At 54.2% G+C, this 17,358-nt stretch overlaps 1 protein-coding gene across 1 annotated transcript; it reads left to right on the top strand.

Annotated features, from left to right (window-relative positions):
• Positions 1-5,658: 5,658 nt before the first annotated feature.
• Positions 5,659-16,893, top strand: LOC123371097 (C-type lectin domain family 4 member K-like). The gene is made up of 6 exons (XM_045018295.1): positions 5,659-5,794; positions 10,876-10,992; positions 12,142-12,249; positions 13,391-13,573; positions 14,363-14,514; positions 16,417-16,893. Exons 1-6 carry the CDS (start codon positions 5,734-5,736, stop codon positions 16,432-16,434), a joined length of 639 nt encoding a protein of 212 aa, XP_044874230.1. The 5' UTR covers positions 5,659-5,733; the 3' UTR covers positions 16,435-16,893.
• Positions 16,894-17,358: the final 465 nt, after the last annotated feature.

The following is a 17,358-nucleotide window of genomic DNA, read 5'->3' as shown; positions in this document are numbered from 1 at the left end:
TTGGTGCTGTATTTCTCATCTGAATCTATCTAGCTACATTTTCCATTTCCACTGGGCACCTCCATAACCCTTCCCGGACACAGGGTATTCCTCCGTGTGCTCCTTAAAATCTTGACGGTATCTCAGCTACTGAGAGAGCCTGCAGTCAGGCTGTGCAGTATAAGCAGTTAACTACAAATGGGATGGGGCTCACTGGGGTTTTATCTTCGTTCTCTCTTTGGATTGGTTGGGCAGTTGGTGTCCTGCTGCTGGTGCTTATGCCATTGCTCATAACTGTCTCCCTGTGACTTTGTGGTATTAGTTTTATCCATGTGTTTGTTGCTTCCTGTCCTACACTTACATTGTCAGCTAGTTTGGGAAAGGACCATTGTTCTGTTCGTACAGCACCCCGCACAGTGGGGCTCTGAGTCTTGACTGGTGACCTCTAGACACTCGTGCAACACGCTCACAATACGAGCTGTTCCCTTTTTCAAGTTAAAAGCTGATTCCTTTTCTAACTGGCAGTGCTACAAACTGCGCTTGGGAATCTGAAAATCAGCTGAATTCTTTGTCAATGTGTCTCCATGACCAGCAATACCAGTTCTGCAATCAGAATTTAGCTGGCAATTCTGCTAACACTGCATTACTCAGTAGTGAAGCGAAACGTTTTTTTCGTTCCTATTAAAAATGTTCCTGAAGACAAAGGTCTTTCTCTACATTTTTCCTCATTTTTTGTGACAAAACCCCTAAAAACTGAAATCATAGAATCATAGACTTTAAGGTCAGAAGGGACCATTATGATCATCTAGTCTGACCTCCTGCACAACACAGGCCACAGAATCTCACCCACCCACTCCTGTATCAAACCTATGTCTGAGCCATTAAAGTCCTCAAATCATGGTTTATTTTTAGTTGATGGCAACTGAATATTTGTGGTTTGGTTTTGTTTTCAGATTTTTTTCAACGAAAACCCAAATTGATTTGGTCAAAAAATCAAACTATCCCTGCGGAACTCCGTGTTGACAGAAAAGCCTGTTTTCATTGGGAAAAAAAAGTGTTGATCAAATATGTTGACCACCTGTAGTCAGTAGAGAATCTGGTGAACTCTCCCCCAGCTTCATTGGGCCCAGCAACAAACACCACATTTGTGTCAGTAACAGGAGCAAAGATGTTGTGACTCTTGGCAAAAGTGTATTTCACACCAGACAATTTATCTGACAAATCTCACTTCCCGTTCTATGCACGGGGTGTTTGCAAACAGCTCATGGCTTTCTCAAGTGCTCTGTGCTGCAGTCACAAGAGTGGGGTTTATTCTCTCTCTCTATTTACTGCTAATCTTTCAGGTGACATGGCACCGTCAGAAAGGATCGAGTGGTGCAATAGCTACCTCTGTAGCCATTAATCCTGTCTTCATTGCCCTGGTCCTTCCATTCCCCGTCCGTTCCGCCACCTGTCATGCTCACTTGGTGTGTCAGGCACAACACATCCCTGATTTGGGTTCTCTACTAGTCAATTATACATTGTGATAATGAATTAAATACAGGTAACCCTTCTGCCCCTCTGAATTGGCAGCAACAAGGGCTTGGTTCAGTATCCAGGGGTTCCGTTTCAATAACACAATGCAAAACCGGCTCGAGCCCCCACCCAGTGACCTGGGACAATTACATACCACCACCCCGGGCGCCTCTAGGAGGCAATACTTCCCCACTCGCAAGCACGGAGTCTGAGTGTCACAAAATCCTTTTAATAAAGGAGGGAAACAATGTGGCATCCCGTTGGAGAAACACCACAAACCGGATTATAACACAAACCATAAGCAACAAAAACCCACCTCCAAGTACGTTTGGCAATATCCTTTCCCCCTTAGGGTCTTATGTCCAATCACCCCAAAGTCCAACAACCCGAAAGTCTCTGTCTCTGGTCAGTGCCACCCCAGAGTTCAAAAGTTTATCTGCAGCGTTTTACCACCACCCCCCCCCGCCTGGGTGGAAATGGGGGGGGCCCACACACACAGGGTGTTAAGGGGGCACCTTACGTGGGCCAGGGCCAACTGCTCCGCCTCTCCGTGGAGTTCTGCTGCAGCCTTCCCCACGACCAGCTCCACTCCACCAGCTGTGCCGCTCCTCCAGCCGACCCGTGAGCCGCTCCAGCCGCCCCCCGCAAACCGCTCCGTTCGCTGCTCCGTGGGCTGCTGCAACATGCTGCAAACTGCTTCGCTCTGCCAGCCACTTAGCGATAGATCTTCAGGCTCCCCCACTAGTTAACACAGCACTCAGTGATCTCAGCTCAGTAAGCTTAGCTCTTTTAGTGATTTCAGCACTTAGTGATTTCAGCTTGTAGTAGGGGAGCCCTAGCGCTGGTGCACCATTGGCCCAATGTGAATTCAGGTCAGCAGCCTCTAGATGGACTCCTAAAGGATTCAAAATTAGCTCTGCTCTTTAACAGTGGAGAGAGGGGGAAGTGCAATTGGTGTCCCAGGCCCTCAAAAGGGGCCCATACCATCAGGTACACACACCAGTCCCCAACCTCTCTCCCTTCACTAGGTTTTGGCACCCATGTCCCTCGTCTAGCAAGTGCTACTTAATGGATAGTGAGACATCTCTGTCCTAACGCAGTCTCATAGTTCCTCATTCACATAATCTGGGTGACAACACTTTATTCCTCCTGCCCCAATAATCAAAGAAAATGGGGATCCCAGAGCTGTGAGAATAACCATCCCAGGCAGCTGTGTGCAATGTTAGGTGGGGTGGGTGTGCCAAAGCAAATACCTGAAATTCCTTTCCACACTCCCCATACTTCATCACCAGATGTCAGGGTAGAGCTCATCCTGACTCTGCTTACATATGATTCTCTGAGTTAACGTCCCTCTTCTGCAGTGATGACCAGGCCTTAAGGGTTGGTTCCTGGCCCTCACTCAGGTAGCTCCAGCCAGGCCTTTCCCTCTGGCTGGTGTGGGGGAAGGTGCTCCCAGGATCCCCTCTGGATCCTCCACAGGTCTCTTTCTGCCCTTTACCCGTCTATCAGGGCACCGGGCACCAGTTCTCCCTGAGTGAGGGATTTTAACCAGCCCCTTGCAAGACTTTGGGCCTCACCCACCAGCTCCCTATGTCTTTCTGAGCCTCTTGTCTCCCCTCTGTGAGACAGCAGGCTCCATTTTACAAGCAGCCCTGCCCCTGCCCCAGGCTACCATCATGTGATGTCTGATCCAGCCAGTGTCCCAAACCATCACTGGGGTGGGGGCTAACTGCACACTGATGGGGCTGAGCCCAAATCCCCTAAAAGGGCCAGCCCGCTCCTGCACAACTCCCTGCTGAAGCGCAGGCCTGAGCTCTGTTTTTTCAGGACTTCAAAAAAGAAAAGTTTTGCACAGAACTGAAGCTCAGAGCTACGGTACCAGCCCCTGCCTGTACGGGTTAAGGACAGCTGCCAGTCAGCTCAGAGAGTCCCAGACAATTTCTTAGTGAGCAAACGTTTAACACACACACAGCCCCTCGCAGACAGTATGCGGGACACTTTTCAGTCCCGTCAGCAGCGCGGTCCGGCAGTAAATCTGTGGGGTTCCTTACAGAGACTCCCGGTGCTGTTGCTGTTGCATGTATTTCAGTGCAAGGTAACAACACAACACTCATTTGTGGAGTTTGGACCACACCTTCCGAGCATTCCCCTCTGACCTCACACTGATCATGTCCCAGTCTCTGTGGGGGGGGGGCTCCAAATGTATGTGTCCCCCCTTTGGACTCTCCGGGGCCTGAGGAGAATGGCGGCCTCTCCGTCCCCACCCAGCACTTCAGAATCTCCTCAGCAAACACCAGTCCAAAGCCCCGTTCGGCCAGCAGCAATTCCCATGTAGCGCCCCCGCTCCACCTGGTCACCTTCTTTAATGCCAGTTGGCTTACAGGAGTTGATGGACAGGTCTGGGTTCTCCTGGATCCTGCCACCCCCGCAGCAGGGTGAATCTTCTCTAGTTTTCCCTATGAATTTATTTGGCGGTGCCTCAGCCGCCTCGCTCCTTCCTGGCAGGGTCACCAGGGTAGCTTGGGCGGAAAATTCTTACCACAGGGGAACTCCCACTTACTTGCCAGATCGTTGGAGACTCCCAAGAAATAACACAAACACATCCAATGTATTCAACACAGTAATTGTATTAAACAGGAGACAAACATACCATAACAGGGTAAAACACTGCTAATACCCGTGACTTTCCCCAGTCACGTCACGTGCCCTGATGTATGAAATTTAAGATCAGTGTCCCGTCGGTGCCGTACTTTGTTGGGGCCTTTGATGACCTATGACCACTAGATTGTCTCTGCAGTGGTTTAGCCGTGTGGCTGGCTGGGTTCAGTACAACCCAAAGGACTCACAAGTGGGAGGAGGTGGTAAGTCCTTCCACAGGTTTAATAAGCAGCAGGTTATAAAATCCCCAAACTGTCACTCCCTGGCTTGAGGACACAGTTCAGGGAGTAGGGTGTCCCCAAAATAAATTCCCTGGTGCCCTCACAAACTCCATGAATGATCCTCAGGGTCAGAGCTCACTCTGGACCCCTCGGTCACTGCAGAGGGGCTGGTCTCTGCTGGCTGGGATCCTCCTCAGGCAAGAGTCAGGCTGCGTCGATCCCAGGATTTCCCCTCCCCACAAAGGGGTGCAGGGCTCAAGGTGCAGGTTACACAACTACACTAACATCCAAACTGTCGTCTCCTAGCCCAGCGCCCAGACACACCCCCAGCAGGCAGCAGCCCTGGACTCGCAGCCAGAGCAGGGCTGACCATGTGCGGACTGGTCTCACCCAGGGAGCTGGAGGCTGAACTCAGCCTGGCTGGGGAAGTTTCCCAGCAAAACTCGACAAACTGGGAGTGATCAGTGGAGAGGAAAAAGCCTGCAAGGCTGCTTGTCCTTCCTGGAAACCTCCTGTACAGCCCCAGAGATGGCGACCGAGGCCGTGTCTACGCTACAAAGTCATGTCAGCGTTCAGCCACCAACGTTTGTGTATCGCTGGGCGTGTGCCCACTTGGCTGCTTGTACCAGTGCTGCTCGTACTCACCAGGAGTGCTTGTGTAACATGCTAACCTTTGATTCCACACGTGCCCCCTCTCATCCCATGTCACCGCCGGAGCAGTGAGCAGGGTCTGTCTCTTTGGACAGCAGAACTCCCACCCGTGGATGGTCACACATAGGAAAAAGATGCAGATTTGGACAGTCGTGGATGCCCCAGGATAGGGCCGGCCTTCGGGGCGGGCGATGTGGGTGACTGCCCAGGGTGCCATGGTCAGAGGGGAGGGGACGTGGTCCGGAGGCAAGGAGCAGGACACAGGCCTGGCCCCACACTGCCCCCAGCCTGCCCCTCACCGTGCTTCAGCGGGATGACGCTGGAGGCCCCACAACACAAGTGGGCCAGGACACAGAGCAGGATGCCATGGCTGGGGCGGAGCTGGGGGTATCCCAGGAGGGGAGAGGAAACCACAGCCCCCCTAGATCCAGCACCTATGGCCAGGTGCTGCTGACAGAGTGCAGCCTTCTTCCCTCACGCCTCCTTTCCTCATGCACCCGTCTCTCCCCTCCATGCCCTCCCCCGTCCAACCACCTCTTTTCTCCAGACCTCCCACTACCCCTCCTTCCCTCATCCAACCACCAGGCATCACTTCCCATTTCTATTTCTGGGCCAGGGCTGCTGTCAGAGGGAGGCTCTAACCCAGCAGGCTGCTGAAGGGACCCACAGGCCAGTGATCAGGGGCTCGGCTCAGCGGGAAGGCAGGACAATGGCGGATGAGGATATCTATGCGAACATGCCGATGACGAAAGCTGCTCCCCAGCCCAAAGGTAAGCACAAGAGGCTGCACCGGACCCTGGACTCCCGCTGGCCTCTCCTTGGCTTTGCGGTCTCTGCAGAGCGTCCTGGGCAGCGACCGCTTGCTCCACTGACCACGAACCCAGAGCTCAGCCTTGTGCTGGCCAGACAGCACCACGGGCAGTGGGCGAGGGTGCTCGGTCAGTGCTTCCCAGTGCGTTCTCTCCCCTGCCAGTCCCCAACGGGAGAAGGGCACAGGGGGAGAGATGGGAGTCCCTGCACAGCATCCCAGCCTCCTGCCGGGCAGCGCAGTGCCATGGGCTGGCCATAAAAGCCAGCCAGGCTCCCCCTCCCCAGCTCACTGCTACCATCAGCCTCTCCCAGGAGGAGATCACCAGGGTCGAATCCTCACAGCCCCCATCTCTGGGGACCAGCTCCCTCTCATCCCCCCCATTTCACAGTGACACCTCCTTTCCTTACCTTCTGCCCCTTCCCTGCCTGAGCACACGCGTGTGACCGTGAGCAGGGGCAGGGAGATGTAGCTGTGTTAGCAGAGAAGGGTTTTCCCCAGGGCTCGGGGATGGGGAGGGAACCTGTTCCTCCAAGGACAAGGAGCAAATGGAGCTGGAAGTGCTGAGATAAGGACCAGGCTGTTTTTCTAAAGCTCCCAGCACAAGGGGCCCCTCTCAGGGCTTTGGCTGGGTGACTGGGCAACAAAATGGCAAATGAAATTCAATGTTGATTAATGCAAAGTAACGCACATTGGAAAACATAATCCCAACTGTACTTATAACACGATGGGGTCTGAATTAACTGTTTCCACTCAAGAGAGGGATCTTGGAGTCACTGTGGATAGTTCTCTGAAAACATCCACTCAATGTGCAGCGGCTTCAAAAAAGCGAACAGAATGTTCGGGATCATTAAGAAAGGGACAGAAAATATCATATTGCCTCTATATAAATCCATGGTACACCCACGTCTTGAATACTGCGTGCAGATGTGGTTGCCCCATCTCAAAACGGATCTATTGGAATTGGAAAAGGTTCAGAAAAGGGATTAGGAGTATGGAACGGCTTCCATATGAGGAGAGATTAATACGACTGGGACTTTTCAGCTTGGAAAAGAGACGACTATGGGAGGATATGACTGAGATCTATAAAATCATGACTGGTGTGGAGAAAGTAAATAAGGAAGTGTTATTTACTCCTTCTCATAACACAAGAACTAGGGGTCACCAAGTGAAGGTTTAAAACAAACAAACAAAATAAACAAAAGGAAGTATTTCTTCACAAAATGCACAGTTAACCTGTGGAACTCCTTATCAGAGGATATTGTGAAGGCCAAGACCATAACAGAGTTCAAAAAAGAACTAGATAAGTTCATGGAGGATAGGTCCATGATTGATTATTAGCCAGAATGGACAGGGATGGTGTCCCTAGCCCCTTTGCCAGAAGCTGGGAATGGGCGACAGGGGCTGGATCACTTGATGATTCCCTGTTCTGTTCATTCCCTCTGGGGCACCTGGCACTGTTCACTGTCGGCAGACAGGATGCTGGGGTAGATGGACCTTTGGTCTGACCCAGTCTGGCCGTTCTCACATTCTTATGTTTGGTTGGGCAGGTGTCAGCTGGACAAGGGCCTGTTTATCCCCTTTGGTTTCAGTGCAATCCAGATGCCATGTGCCAGCTGTTCTGGATTTGAACACATGAAAGACGCCCAGGAAGGGTCAGGAGACAGGCAGGGAGACGGGGCTGACGGAAGTGGAGGGTGCGGGTGAGGATGTGAGATTCAGTAGGCAGCTGCAGCTATGCACCGAGCTCAGCTAGGCTCTCTGCAGCAACAAAGGAAAAGCTGGCTATGAGTCAGCAGTGTGCCCTTGTTGCCAGGAAGGCTAATGGCATTTTGGGCTGTATAAGTAGGAGCACTGCCAGCAGATCGAGGGATGTGATCATTCCCCTCTATTCGGCATTGATGAGGCTCATCTGGAGTACTGTGTCCAGTTTTGGGCCCCACACTACAAGAAGGATGTGGAAAAATTGGAAAGAGTCCAGCGGAGGGCAAAAAAAAATGATTAGGGGGCTGGAGCACATGACTTATGAGGAGAGGCTGAGGGAACTGGGATTATTTAGTCTGCAGAAGAGAAGAGTGAGGGGGGATTTGATAGCTGCTTTCAACTCCCTGAAAGGGGGTTCCAAAGAGGACGGTGTTACGGAGTCCCCGGGCGATGCTCTGGAACTGCTCCCCACAAAGCCAGTCAGGACTTTGGGGAGCCTCCTCTCCCATGGAGCAGACTGTCTTCAGGGCAAGAAGCTCACACGGCTTCACCTCCTGGGTCTCTTCTGGGAGCATGTAGCATATGCCCCTTTGTGCGCTTCCCACAGCGAGTCTGCCCAGGCAGGTGTGAGGAAGTGGGAATGTTCCGGCTGTGTGATGTGAATGCTGAGAGGGGAGTATTGACCTGGGAAGGGTGCAGGGGAGTTGTGCTGGGACGGCTGCACTGGGGAAGGGAGATACCTGAGCATGTAACCTGAGACCCCAGGAGGGGGGTTGGAGGCCAGGTGACACCTCTGCCCGGGACACTGGACAAAGGACAGAGGCTGGGGGAGGAGCCGGGGGGAGGCTGAGTGAGAGGCTGGAGGGAGTTTCAGTTTGGGAGCTGGCTGGGAAATGGAGGGGAGCCCCGATGGGGCTTGGGCTTCCCAACGGGGCTGTGGCCTCCCTGGGGCCCACAGATGGACCTAACTACAGGAGGTCCTGTTGTCTGTACCGGTAAGACCTGTTTTGGACTCTGTTCCTGTCGTCTAAATAAACCTTCTGCTTTACTGGCTGGCTGACAGTCATGGTGAATTGCAGGATGCCGGGGGTGCCGGGCCCGGACTCCCCCACACTCTGTGACAGCAGGGTTCTGGGGAAGCCAGAGGGTCCTGCACACACCCCCACTTTTCAGTTAGACGTGACACTTATCCAGCCAGTAAAACAGAGGTTTAGTTGTTAGGCGACAGAGTGTCCGGTTAGAAACTGAGGCACCCACACAGTATTCAGAGGAAACATTAAGAACAGCCCCATTTTGTCACATCTCTCCCCTCTTCGAGACCGAACTGAGCGAGGTCAGTTTAGCCAGTGACCTGGGGAAGTTTGAACCCAGCAACGTTTCCATGGGTGCCCCAGCATCTCTCCCATTCCTTGGAGTGAGTTACACCAGGACAGTCCAGTTTCACCCCCTCCCGTGGGTCTGTTGTGCTTGATGGCGCTTGCAGGCTGCGTGTGGGAAGGTTCATGCAGCCCGGGCCCTTTTGCCACCCCAATACCCCTGGGGTTTAAACTGGGATTGGGTCTTTTCCCAGCGCTCCAATTTGGAGGGCTGCAATTTGGGCTCTCTTGGTTAACAGCCCCCAGCTTGACCGGGGCCACCCTCTGAACAGGTGTGTCTGTTCCAAGCAGCTTGGCCTCAGCCCCTTGCATTTGATGCCGCCACGTCGGAGGAGAGTGGTCAGTATACACAGTAAAGTGCTGCCCAAAATGATACAGCTGCAGCTTTCCAAGAGCCTGCACCAGGGCTGGGCATTTTTTTTTTTTGAGGCTGCGCAGTTCTGCTTTTGGGGCAGCCGTTTTTTGCACTTCCACTTCATCACAGACGTATCTAGACTGTTCTCAGTGGTGGCAGACGACAGAACAAGGAGCAATGGTCTCAAATTGCAGTGGGGGAGGTCGGGGTTGGATATTAGGAAACACTATTTCACTAGGAGGGTGGTGAAGCACTGGAATGGGTTACCTATGGGGGTGATGGAATCTCCTTCCTTAGAGGTTTTTAAGGTCAGGCTTGACAAAGCCCTGGCTGGGATGATTTAGTTGGGGATTGGCCCTGCTTTGAGCAGGGGGTTGGACTAGATACCTCCTGAGGTCCCTTCCAACCCTGATATTCTGTGATTCTATGAAAACATAAGGAAAAATGTAGTGTGCGCTCAGTGACAGAGAAGCTCCTCCCAGAATCTGTTTCAGGAAAGGCTGAGAACTGTAAACTCAGTACATTAGTGAGAGGCAGCTTCACCCTTTGGTTACCGTGAGAGAAGCCACTTCTGCAATGTAAGGGGATTATCTGGGCATCTGAGTGTTGTCTGCTGGTTCCAGGAACCACACCCCATGGGGGAGCGGCGCGAGCTAATGGCTGAGGCCCAGATCAGAAAGGGAGGGGGTGTGGCAGGCTGAGACTTTCAGGGAGAGGAGAATCCGACAGTCTTGTGTCTCCAAGCAGCTGCCGTTCACCTTGGGGTGACCAAATCCAGAGCACACCGAGCACACTTACTTCTGTCTACACATAGATCCTGGCTCGAATGCAGCTCTAGTCTTCTCCCTTTAATGTGCAGGGGAGACACAGTCTTCTCGCTTTGCCGTATGATTCGCCCCTTGGCTGCCTTTCAGGGGGGAGCCCAGCATCCTGGGGATGGGTTATCAGACAGGGATGCTGTAGAAAAGCCCTTCTGAGCACACTGCTGCTGTCAGCCCCACTTTTCTCCTGCAAAGAATCATTTCCCCTCATTTCACTGCCTTATTGAGTTCATATTTCATAAGTTGTTTCAGGTTCCCCTTCAAGTTTCAGGGGGGAGGGATAGCTCAGTGGTTTGGGTATTGGCCTACTAAACCCAGGGTTGTAAATTCAGCCTTTGAGGGGACCACTTAAGGATCTGGGGCAAAAATTAGTCCTGCTAGTGAAGGTAAGGGGTTGGACTCAATGACTTTTCAAGGTCCCTTCCAGTTCTAGGAGATTGGTATATCTCCAATTATTACCTATTACCACTTAGAAATATTCATTTGGGCCTGGACTTCACAAGCCCTAAACGTCCCTCTCAAGAAATGCTGAGGGAGGGGGGGACATCCTGCTCCCAGATCCCTCTCACAGGACGCCTGCTTGGCACTAGAGTCACTCCTGATTTAGGGAGGGTCGCTTTTCACATTCAAGTTCCGGTCGGTTCTGACCTTATTTGGCCTCATTCCTTTGTTGCTGTTAACCACACTCAGGGGATAGGAGGCTGAGCAGGTATTGGATTGGGGGTGGAGTTTCCTCGGTCAGTGGCAGTTGAGCTGTAACTTTCCATGGAACTTCTTCTCCTTAAAGGAAACCCTCCCAAGACATCAGTCCCTTGGTGGCACAGGGCACGGGGCATCGTCACTGCTGTCCTTCTCCTCCTGGGTCTGGCCCTGGCCACGTCCCTCCTTGCTGTGACGCTTCTATGTAAGTTCAACTGCAGCTCCAAGCCCAACGTTTGCCAACTTCCATACAGGCCAGCTGGCTCGACTAGGCAGGGGAGGGGAACATATTTCAGCAGAATATTGATCATGTTTCAGTCTGTCCCTCCAAATAAATCTCCTGCTCCAGGGAGTTCGAATGGAGCTGTAAGAACCTGCCCTGGTGGTTTGATACTAGCACAGACTTTCTAAGTCTAACGATGGTCCAGCACTGGCACAGGTCACCTGGGGAGGCTGTGGAATCCCCATCATGGGAGGTTTTTAAGGACAGGTGAGACTACCACCTGTCAGGGATGGTCTGGGTGAACTTCATCCTGCCTGAGCATCACCTCAGGGACTTCAGATCACATGTGGCAGCTCCACATGTTCAACCTGCGCTCTGAGGGTCACGCTGGGTCCGTTCCTGACCACATATCACCAGCACGAGCCTCAGCCCCAGGCATCCTCATGGCACAATTGAAATGCCCTACGGAGAGACCGGACGGCCCAGTGGTTCGGGCACTTGTCTGGGGGCTCAGACTGCTGGGTTTAATTCCCTGCTCTGCCAAAGAGTCCCTGCCCTGGAGCCAGCGAACAGCTGAAAACAGGGAGCTGGAGTGGAGAGTTCTTGGAGGAGAGGGGAGACAAGCCCCTGTTCCTTAGGGGCAGTGAGTGGCAAAGACGACTGGTGCCTCCCCGTGCTGGGGGACCCCAATCTAAAGGGGAGGACACGTGATCGCCCTACGTGTCTCCTCTGCCCAGCGACCCCCGCGCCCAGCCCAGGGCCACCATGCACTCCCTGCCCCGCCAGAGTTACCTGCGGGGGGCTTTGTCCTTCTCCCGCCCTGCCTCCCCCCAGCACATTCGGCCGCTCTCTCTGGCAGCCGGGCCCGGGCGAGGAGCAGGAGGGAGCCACCTCTCATGAGGCTGAAGCCGGCCGCTCCAGGTCCCTGCTCTGTGACATACACCAGGAGAGAGCCCCGAACGGGGCCTTGGCTGTGCCGGTGTCCCTCCTCGGGAGGGAAACTGTCCAAGATTAAAATAAAAGACGTCATAGAGAACAGCCTCGCGCTCGGGGCATGTTCCTTCTCTGGGCGCGGCTGGTCTCCAGCCGCAGTTCGGTTCGGTCGCTGACCTGCAGACGTGTGATTTCTAGATCTCCGGGCACAGAGCAAGCTGCAAGCGGTTGAAGAAGCGGTGCAGAAGCTCCAAGTCTCTCTGCAGCCTGACGACGCCTCGGACGCGTCAGCAAAGGGATCGGACAGTAAGTCGCAGGACGAGGGTCTTAGGCATCAGGGTGGGTCAGCTCCCTCCCTTGGCCTGGAAGCTGAGCACTCTCCTGCCTACAGGGATGGTGGGTGCCTGGCATCCTCCTGCTCCTCTCCATAGACTTCCCTGCCAGGTGGTCCCATCCCCCGTCTAATGAGCTGCTGCTCTGCACCTTCCTCTACCAGCGGAGGCTCTGTTCCCAGGGACGCGTGGCTGCTCCAGGCTCCCTCCTACCTCCATTCCTGGCAGTGGCAGGCTGGCTGCATCCACCCCATGATCCTGCGCAGGATGCCTAGTGGTCACCATCTTCCGTCCTTTCTCCGTTGCTCCCTTCGCTTCATAGTTTTCACCTTGGCCCCTGTATTGTCAGGGTTGCATTGGCGGGAAAGACGGATGCAGCTCATGAGACACACAGGGCCGAATTCAGACCCTGGTGTAAGCAGGACGTCAGTGGAGCTGCACTCGTGGGTCTCCATTTGCCCCCCAGTCCCGGAGCCCTCCCTGTGCAGCTCCAATAATTTGGGTACCTGCCACAGTCCCATTGCTGGAGGCAGAGCGCCCCCTTGTGGCCACGTCTCACAACTGTCTGTCTGTCGGGCACAGGGCTGCACATACAAACCCGTCCATGGATCAGGTTATTCAGCGTCCAGTCAGAAAATGGGCCTGAACTAAACCCCGGCACAGAACTCGCCTGAACGCTGGGCTGTTCAAAATCCTGGCCTGGAGCCCAGGGCCAGGGCTCGGGGCCATGGATGTTCTTGCAGCCCCAGCCCTGCCCCATGCTGCAGGGGACCCGCTCACAGCTCACAGGGGGGGAGAAATTGGGAAGAGGTGGCTGGGGAGATTGGGGGGACAGGGCTAGAATTCAGGAGAGCTGGGGTCAATTCCCAGCTCTGTTGCAAACTTCCTGTGTGATCTTGGGCACCTCTCCCTGCACCTCGGTTCCCCAGCAGGAAAATCATCCTTTATTTCTCCCACCTCGCGTTTATTTTGACTGTGAGCTGTTGAGAGCAGGGACTGTCCCCTCCTGTCCGTACAGCGCCTGGCACACAGGGGCCTGCAGGTGCTGCTCTACTGCACGTGCTGATAATCAAGTGTTCTGCATCTCCACTGACGTCGCTGTGACTTTCTTCTAGGTCTGCAGCTATTGGATGAAGCGCAGGCAGGAGACCGGCTGCTGAAAACCCAGCTGGGTAACGTCAGTGCAGCATACGGAGAAATCCAGATCCGGCTGGACAACATCAGTGCAGCATATGGAGAAATCCAGATCTGGCTGGACAACATCAGTGCAGCGCGAGCAGCAGTGCAAGGTCGCTGCAGTAAGTACTAGCTACAGTGCTGGCTGGTGCCGTTTCTGCTGGTGCTGAGGATGAACGGAGGATTTCAGGCTCCCAGGCTGACAACGCAGCAACTTTCTCCAGCCCCGAGTTCTCTTCCATTGAAAATCACCGGTGACTGAACCTGTGCCCACACCGTGGTGATCAGTGTGGAGTTAAATTACACCCTAGGCCTCGTTAGCCTAATGGGAGCACCCAGCTATCAGCTCTTCTTTAAATGCTCCAAACCCGTCAGGTCACAGGCAGAAAGTGACCCTGGCATTTCAGCGTATGGGGTGTTACTTTCAGAACCATCCCTGAGCCAGCGCCCCCGGCAGGGTGTTGGGGGAGGTGCCAAAGTGCAAAAGACCCGAGACCTTCACCACTTATGATCATTGAAAATTGTTGATGCAAAACCAGGAGATCTTCCACCTTGGGCAGCTACATTCCCCCTCCTGAATTCCCGCTGCCAGCTCAGCTGAATAGTGAGTCTCCCCTTTCCCATTACAGCAGTGCTGCTCTGCACTGGGACTAGCGCCCATGCTCCAGCCCAGATGCAGCTGCATTTCAGTGCTGGGGGAGTGACCCCGTGGTGTCTGCTTTCTGCAGCACTCTGTGGGATCCATCATGTGGCCACAAAAGTTACTTATTGTAATGCTGCAGAATCAGGATTCAGAAGCTCCCTGGGCTGGAGGCAGCTCCCAGGGGAAATGCAGCACTAGAAACCCTGAGCTCCCTGCGTGTGTCCCTGTGACATTAGGCCGGATGTCTCACCTCAGTCTCTGCTCCTAGGTGACATGCTAAAAATGCTCCCCAGGGGCTGGAGGTTTTACGGTGGGAACCTCTATTACTTTTCAAAAGGAAAAAAGTCGTGGGACGAGGCCGAGCAATTCTGTGTGTCTTGGAACTTACACCTGACCTCTGTCTCCTCCCAGGAGGAACAGGTGAGTGTAGGAAGCTCCGAGGGGCTTGGATTATGGGTCAGTGCCTTGTTTCACACCAGAAGGAGGTGGGAGCTGAGGTTCCACTTCTGCGATGTGCCTTTTGGCAAACTATCGGAGAGGATGCGAAGCCTTAGTACCTGACTCAGGGCATTCACCCATGAGTTTAAAAGCAGAGATGGGCAGAGGAACAGAGCCAGGATCTGGGGTGCCGGGGGAGGAGGGGGATTTGGGGTCAGGCTCATTTCTGATTGTCACTACTTCCAACGTAGCATTTCCTGCAAACCCAATGGCCTTTCCCAGTGAGGACCCCTTTGATCCCTCTCCCCAGGCCTGAGCTCCTGATGGACAATCTAGAAGCCTGTATCTGGAAGGCTTGTGTGCAAGGGGCCATGCACCTCTCAGAGAATCCTCTCTCCCCACGTGCCCACTGCAGCCCTCACCCCAGGCCTCTGCGGCACTTTCGGAAGAGGAAAATCCCACCCTCTGGCAGGGCCAGACTTTGCACCCAGTTCTCTGCTCCGAGCTTTGCCTCCTGCAAGGGCAGGGGGCTGGTGTGAACTCTGAGGTGCCCGTCAGTACCTTCTGCAGCCCAGCTCCGAGGGGGCCGTGGGGGGAGTGTTCTGAGACAGGTCCCTGCTGCTAGCCCCAGGCAGATACAGATACAGACACAGACACAGAGCTGCTCCAGGGCTCCCTCAGGGTCTCCCAGCTAGTCACTGTCAGCGTTGGGGGCAGGACACCGCGTCTCCCACTGCCCAGTGCCCTGCTCACACCACCAGACGCCCTTTCCTCTCCCCCAAAATCTGTTCAGCCCAGGCAGCTGCGGCTGCATCCTGCAGCCTTTCTTGGGTGACCTGCACATGCTGCAAACTGTGTTGTGCAGGAGTTTCTCTCCAATGAGACCAAGGGACAAGATCACTGGATTGGACTCACCGACCTGGGGACAGAAGGCAGCTGGCGCTGGGTGGATGGCACAGAATACAGAGCAGACGCAAGCAGGGGGTGAGTAAAGCTTGAGAGACGTGATTATTTATTACACGATTGGTCACAAGCTCTGTCGGGCAGGGTCTGTATGGCCCCTGGTGTCTATGCAGCACCCGGCACAGTGGTCCCGATCCTGAGGGAGGCCCCCGGGTGCTGCCAAGACAGCAGTGAATCCTCTCAGGAATTTCTGCTAATGCCCCTTTGCTTAGAGCAGGAGCCTCAACACGGAGTGTGTGTTCAGTGCCCACTGAGACCCAGGGCCAGAGCCTCCCCTGGGGTAACTCGGCATTGACTTGAATGAACCACAGGGATTTACACCAGCTGAGGATCTGGCCCCAAGTCGACTCAGTGCAGCCAGGGGAGTCTGGCGTGAGCGGCAGGTTCCCGCTCTCCTTGGGATTGCGCTGCGCTCTCCCCTCGGTCAGGCTGGGCACGGGGAGGCTGTGGGGCCGGGGGCATGGCCGGAGCCAGCTGCAGTCGGTGCAGTGACCTCAGGCGGCTGTGGGCGAGGCCCATAAGCAGGGCCAGGGAGAAGTTAATGACTGACCCCCGCTGCCCTCTCTTCCCGTTCCTGCGTTCCCACCTCGGGGGTGCCTGGGACGTGCTGTGCCACCTGCTCTGGTTCTGGGCACTGAGATCTGAGTTGCTGCTGCTCAGCGTTTGGAGCCACACACTGACTTTGGCTCTTTGCTGGCCTGTCAGGCGCAGGGCAGTTGCTACCCCGGGCCATCAGAAGCCCTTCGTTACCATGGCCACAAGAGCTGTGGAGAACTCTGAGGGGTGGCTGGGGGGTGCATCGCTTCACCGCGTCATTGCTGGGTGTCTTGGTCCCCTGCCAACAACAGAGTCCACAGAGCAGAACTGAGCTCGGGAACTGGCTGTGGTTCTCCCCTGAGACATTAACACTCTGATCCGTAGGTTCTGGGCGGAGAATGAGCCAAACAATTACGATCCGGAGAGAGGTGTTGGAGAAGACTGTGTTCATACCGACCCAAGAAACCAGAATTTGTGGAATGATGCCAAGTGCTTTCGGCCTTTCAGGTGGATTTGTAAGCGGGCCCATGGATAGGCTGGGCTGTGACATGCAGGTCCGAGCACCTCAGAAAGCGCCTTAACAAGCTATGGAGCATGTTTTCCAGCCACCTGCCAATGAGGGGCCATTTGCACTTAAGGGGGCCGCATGGGATGTGCATCGCAGGGACGCTTTGTCTTGCTGTGATATTTCTGGCTTTAGCAGCAACAGCTGCCCTTATGCCACTCTGTGTGGCTGGCTCTGTAATTTGTATGTTTCCAGGTCTATCACTGAATAAAATCCTTGGATCATGGAGTTATTGTTTCACAATCACCCAATAAATAATGATTTTCTTGACTTCTGGTAGTCAGACGTGTTCATTATGACAACAGCACCTCCGTTATCAGCCTCTTTGATTATCACGTCAGGGTTATTTCTGAGGCTGTGGATGGCATTGCGTTCTGCACGACTTAGGTTATGAGGCAAGCAATGTTGTTTTTCCACAATTTCTGCCTGTGCACGTCGGCAGAAGCATTCTATGCATAGGTCCAGACTGTCATTGTGACCCTCAGGAGTCTACCAGAAGGAGGCTGCCAGACAACTCTCCAATACCAAATTCTACAGGCCACTTTCCTCAGATCCCACTGAGGAATATACTAAAAAACTGCACCATCTACTCAGGAAACTCCCTACATTAACACAGTGTAGTGAGGCGGCCTGGCTCCCCGCCGCGCCTGAGAGGGCCGAGCCAGAACAGACGCCGAAGTGGGCGGAGCCACCGCCGCCTGTTCCCGCCCCCCGGAATTCAAGGGGTGGGACAGGAAGTATAAAAGCCCAGCCCCAGCGCT

Source organism: Mauremys mutica, chromosome 5 (genome assembly GCF_020497125.1).
Source record: "Mauremys mutica isolate MM-2020 ecotype Southern chromosome 5, ASM2049712v1, whole genome shotgun sequence".
Taxonomy (NCBI): domain Eukaryota; kingdom Metazoa; phylum Chordata; order Testudines; family Geoemydidae; genus Mauremys; species Mauremys mutica.
Note: the sequence above shows the minus strand (reverse complement) of the source record. Positions and strands in the feature narration are given on the sequence as shown.

Excerpts from the sequence above, each read along its gene's own strand:
- LOC123371097 (XM_045018295.1), top strand. The coding sequence starts at position 5,734 with ATGGCGGATGAGGATATCTATGCGAACATGCCGATGACGAAAGCTGCT. Across the intron at positions 5,795-10,875 it reads AGCTGCTCCCCAGCCCAAAG|GAAACCCTCCCAAGACATCA; the intron begins GTAAGCACAAGA and ends TTCTCCTTAAAG. Across the intron at positions 10,993-12,141 it reads CCTTGCTGTGACGCTTCTAT|ATCTCCGGGCACAGAGCAAG; the intron begins GTAAGTTCAACT and ends TGTGATTTCTAG.